Genomic DNA, 5,007 nt, shown 5'->3' with positions numbered 1-5,007 from the left:
TCAAATGAAATTGCGTTCTGTAATATTGCCCCTTTAATACAATAAAAGTATTTGATATATCTCTGCTTAAGTCCAGAAAAAGTCTGACGGTACCACACCCTAAAGCGGCTCAATGCTCAGTCTGTGAGTGGACCGATGTAACTGTCTACTGAAACGCCAATCTAACAGTGGCATGGGAACATGTACATGATGTGTTGACCTGATGAAATACCATCTGTCAAGACAGACAATAGAGAAGCTGCCAGATGGACATTGTCCTGGCTGCCGTGTGCTTTTGATGGATCAGAGGTCTTTGTGCTAAAACAGCCCAAACAGTTAACTCTTGGCTTGCCGCTTGCACCCCGAAAACCTTTTGAAGATATGAGCACAGAGGCAATGCTCACATGAAACACTATTATGTTTAACCATATAGCCTGATGTTGGTTAGATGCACATTATAAATTAGGTTTTTTAACGTAGGCTCACATAGCTGGTTTACACAAGGAAATGGTGCTAGAGCTTGATAATGACTAAGGGTCAACAAGTGCTGAGGAATTAACAGAAAGAACACGTGTAAACGTGCATTTAGTGGATAAAAAAGTACAATATTTGATAACAATTCATTAAGCTGCATAAGGTGCGCAGAGGTGACGTAAGAAAATACATAAGCTTAAAGGAGCGTAAATGTGTTTAAAATGCGTGCAATACCACAAATAAATAGAGATGCGTGTAAACAATACAGTTTAAAGAAGCACATCAACAGCTCTTTACATTTAGATAACGATCTACGAGGAGCAAGAGTCAATCAGGGTGTCCAAATGTGAGGTTTTGATCCCAGAGAAAGACATCAACTGAGCAACCCGCAGGGTGGTTAAGAGCGGCAATGCGTTATGATGGACATTATTTGCAAGAAGAATCATAAATCACCCTTTAGGAACACTGGTTTTGAGTATTACATAGAACATATCAAGATTACATATTTTGTACTACACCAAGTCTTGGCTTTAACAACTTTGATGGGCTAGCTTGTATGATAAATTCCAAAATGAGCAAAAAGATGAACACTTCATACAAGCTCAGAGGCCAATTGACAGTGTCTAACACGTCCTAATGCAATAAGCAGGACTCAGTTTGGTGTGTTTTACTAATAATTGGGAAACACAACATCTCAACACTTAACAGCTGTCCGAGCTTCTATGTAAAAAAATGATTCTAGGAAATATTAGTGGTTTCCTGTCTGCCGTCTTTCCCACTGGGAAGTGACCGCAGCATGAGAGGTGCTCCTAATCCAGCAGGTGGAAGGGTGATAATCCCTCCTCTTCCCTCCCACTCCCCAACACCATCACTGCAGCGGCCTCCACCTGCTTACCGCTCTCCTCTGAAACACGGGTCCTCCCGCAGCGCCTTCCCTCTTCTTCTTTTTCTTCTTCTTCTTCTTCTGTTTTTACTCCCACCGGCGTGCTAAACGAGGAGTAGGTGAGATTAGAGAGAGAGAGAGAAAGAGAAAGAGAGAAAGAGAGAGAGAGAGTTACAGAGGGAGAGAGGGAGGGTGAGAGAGGGAGTAAAAAAAGACGCGAGGCCAGTCTAGCGAAGGCGAAACGGAGCGGCTGCGTCCCGCGTGGCCAGGGCCATCCGCTGCTGTCACACATTGGTGTCCCCGTGCATGGGGCGCACGAGGGGGGTGATGGGGGGGAGGTGCGTGCTTTTTTGCGTGCGCGTGTGTATGTGAAAGAAGAGGCACTCCATCGCAACACTGACATGCCTCATATCAAATACATCGTTTAAAACTCATTATATGAATGCAGTGTAGGAAAACTTTAGGTGGAAGTACTAAAGTGTAAATATACTCTATTATGAGTAAAAGTGATGAATAAAAAAGAACATCAAAATACTTAAAGTGCCAAAAGTAAAAGTGATCATTATGTGTGCTCTACTTATCTTAAACTATTTTAATGCAGCATATAGGATTAGTTACTTTCCCTCACTGCACTGAAGTTGCAGTAGTAAGAATATCTGAATTATCCCATACTCTTATCTGACCAAGATTGAGATTGAAATATGCAACAATGAATGTAATGAGTACAAATTATTTGAAAAAATTATATATATATATATATATATATATATATATATATATAATACGCATAGCATTGCATAGAAAGTAACAAAGTCATCATTGTGCACCTGTATACATGGGTAAGGTTTTTGTAGTCTCACCATGGTTAGTTGTCAGGAGGTGACATCAGTTGCTGTTGTGTGTCAGTGACGCTCAGGGGGTGCAGTCACCGTGGGCCGCCAGCAGAGGTCAACACAGGTCAAAACAGTAGACCACTCCAGGCATCTGATATAAATGAGAATACAGTACAGGTTGTGTCCTGTTACATTGGTTTTTTGTAATTGAAGAGTCACATGGTTAAATGCATGTTAATGGTTTTGACTGCATTTGTCTATATTCTGTGTGATTTGTTTGAAACTGTGCCACTAAATAATTTGCAACAAAGTCAATCCATAGTTAGTCAGTTTCCCAGACAGGAGCATCATTATTATCATGCAGTGATTTAATCAAACACTTAGACTGACACATGGTTAAGATAAGATGAAACTTTATTTGTGCTACAAAAGTAGGAAACCAAAAGTGCATTGAGTGAATTAAAGTTTTAACATACAATCTTGTCAATATCATGTAAAAAATACAGTTTCCATTCTCTCCACCCCTTGAACGTTACACTAAGTATCATAGAACATTTTCACTTTTTGAGTTGCATTTAAAAATGTTCTTGATCATTCATATGAGTTGTAATCATTCAGCTTGAAAGTCTTTCTTCTTCATGTATTGTCCACCTTGTTGCTGCTTCCTCAGACTGAGACTAGTGTCCGAGTTGACTTATTATGCATCCTCTCTCTGCTGGATCTTCTTTTTCTCTCCTTCTGACCACAGAGACTCCTGAAAAAGAAGACGTTTTCAAGCATTTAAAGACTCCCTGCCTTTTGATGACCAAGAGAAAGGATGCAGGACTTCATTTCATGTAATCGTTTATTTGAATGGGGACAACGCACATTAATGAACACTTTAGACAAATAATGCTTCAAGTGTAAATATGCTGGATTTGAGCTTCGAGCTAATTTCCACCCGTAGTCCCTGACATACAACATATAAGAACATGACATTTATAAACATAGCAACAAATAAATACATGATATGCAAAAGAGCAAGAGCAGCACTTCAGACTTCAGACTTTAATGAATCACCTGACTGATTAAGGCCTCTACCTAGTGACAGCCTTGGCAACAAGATATGACAGTTCAGCCATGTTGAGGACCATGCAGATAGAAGAAATGGTGGTCATGAAAACGGTGAAGATGGTTTTCTCCGTGGGGCGTGAGATGAAGCAGTCCACCAGGTTAGGACACGGCCATTGGTCACACTGCACCAGTCGAGGCATATGGAAACCATCATACACTACGTATAGAGCATACCTGGAGAGACAAAGATGCAAACTGGTGCGATTATACCAAAAGCAGTACAATGGCACCCAGAAAATTGCAGAGCATACATGAAGCCTCCTTCAAACAGCAGCCTGAACAACAGGCTGAAGGCGTACGTCCACCAGAGGGCGCCAGCTATTGGGAGTCTCCGTCTCTTTAGAGTGTCCAAATCTTCCTCTTGGCTTTTGTTGCTGAGGAAACTAGATCTACCTGAACCCTGTAACACAAGATGTAACATAACGTGATGACAAGATACAACTAAGACCCACTAATACATGACCAAATGAACCAACCATGCCATGACAAGAACAAAGTATAACATGGGTAGAGGAAGCATAACATGACAAAATAAAGCAGGAAATGGCAAACAAAAGTAAAAAGATTATACGATAAAGCACATGACAAGATAAGAAGAGACACGAAAAGACAACACTTGAACAATGAAGCATGAGAACTAGACACAAAAGGAACAAGATAAGACAAGATGACCCATGTCAGGACAGACGAGACATGGGCTGACAGTATGTTTGTCTCCTGCTACAACAGCAGACAAATCCAACAGTACACACACCTCTAGGAGCCTCTTCCTATCGCGTTGGTTCCGATAGGCCACATACATTGTGACCAGGAGCGGTGGTGTGGAGACAAAGAGGAGCTGAAGACACCACAGACGGATGTGGGAAACAGGGAAGAACTGATCATAGCAGACGTTTTCACAGCCGGGCTGCAACGCAGACAGACACAGATTGTTTCAACCACACAGATCAGTTAAGTTCATTTATACGTGTTGCATGCTTTCTCACCTGTAGTGTGTTGCAGGTGAAGTCAGACTGCTCGTCGCCCCAGACGCTCTCAGCGGCAACAACCAGCACCATGACTCGGAAGATAAAGAGCACCGAGAGCCAGACTTTGCCTAGGCTGGTGGAGTGGCGGTTAGCACCGACTAACTGAGCGTAGAGAATTGGCCAAGACATCCTGTGGGGAGAAGATAGAATGATTACACAATAATGACTTGTCAGCATAAAGGGGATTTATGTACCAGGTTGGGCTGGTTTCTTTGAACTACACATCTGACAGCACTGAGGGGAATTGAGAAGGCTGGCAGTGGCAAGAGATAAAAGCTGCAGAGACAGGCAATGAAACAAAAGAGAAGGTTGAAAGAAGAAGAGGATGTGAAGGAATGAGAGTGAGAGGAGGAAGAGAGAAGGCCCGGTGCCAGACTGCATGTGAACTGATGAACCGCTCTGCCCACTGTGGACTGTACCAACACTGAACACACTGTACTGACCCACACTACTACACTGAGCATCACCATTCACATACAACCATTGATTCACTGACTATTGTATGGATACCATAGAATATTCATGAAGAGTTTCCATTTGTTAAACACTCTCCAAAACATATGAAAAATTGATGATGAATAAAAGTCAACCAAAAAGAAAGAGTTGTTTTCTCACCTTGTGTCTGCAGAGTCAGGTTGTTTGCAGGAGTATGTTCCACATTGTCCTTTTCTTACAAAGAAACAAACAATCCGATCAC

At 41.9% G+C, this 5,007-nt stretch overlaps 1 protein-coding gene across 1 annotated transcript; it reads right to left on the bottom strand.

Moving 5' to 3' along the window:
- Positions 1 to 2,658: 2,658 nt before the first annotated feature.
- LOC117457234 (gap junction beta-2 protein-like) lies at positions 2,659 to 5,007 on the bottom strand. The gene is made up of 6 exons (XM_034097186.1): positions 4,926 to 5,007; positions 4,269 to 4,440; positions 4,037 to 4,189; positions 3,534 to 3,682; positions 3,250 to 3,456; positions 2,659 to 2,923 (listed from the first exon to the last, which is right to left on the bottom strand). The coding sequence occupies exons 2-6, from the start codon at positions 4,437 to 4,439 to the stop codon at positions 2,836 to 2,838; spliced, it is 768 nt and encodes a 255-aa protein (XP_033953077.1). The 5' UTR covers position 4,440; positions 4,926 to 5,007; the 3' UTR covers positions 2,659 to 2,835.

This window comes from Pseudochaenichthys georgianus, chromosome 2 (genome assembly GCF_902827115.2).
Source record: "Pseudochaenichthys georgianus chromosome 2, fPseGeo1.2, whole genome shotgun sequence".
In the NCBI taxonomy this organism is placed as follows: Eukaryota; Metazoa; Chordata; class Actinopteri; order Perciformes; family Channichthyidae; genus Pseudochaenichthys; species Pseudochaenichthys georgianus.
Note: the sequence above shows the minus strand (reverse complement) of the source record. Positions and strands in the feature narration are given on the sequence as shown.

Excerpts from the sequence above, each read along its gene's own strand:
- LOC117457234 (XM_034097186.1), bottom strand. The coding sequence starts at position 4,439 with ATGTCTTGGCCAATTCTCTACGCTCAGTTAGTCGGTGCTAACCGCCAC. Across the intron at positions 4,190-4,268 it reads TCACCTGCAACACACTACAG|CCCGGCTGTGAAAACGTCTG; the intron begins GTGAGAAAGCAT and ends TCTGCGTTGCAG. Across the intron at positions 2,924-3,249 it reads GTTGCCAAGGCTGTCACTAG|GAGTCTCTGTGGTCAGAAGG; the intron begins GTAGAGGCCTTA and ends CTTCTTTTTCAG.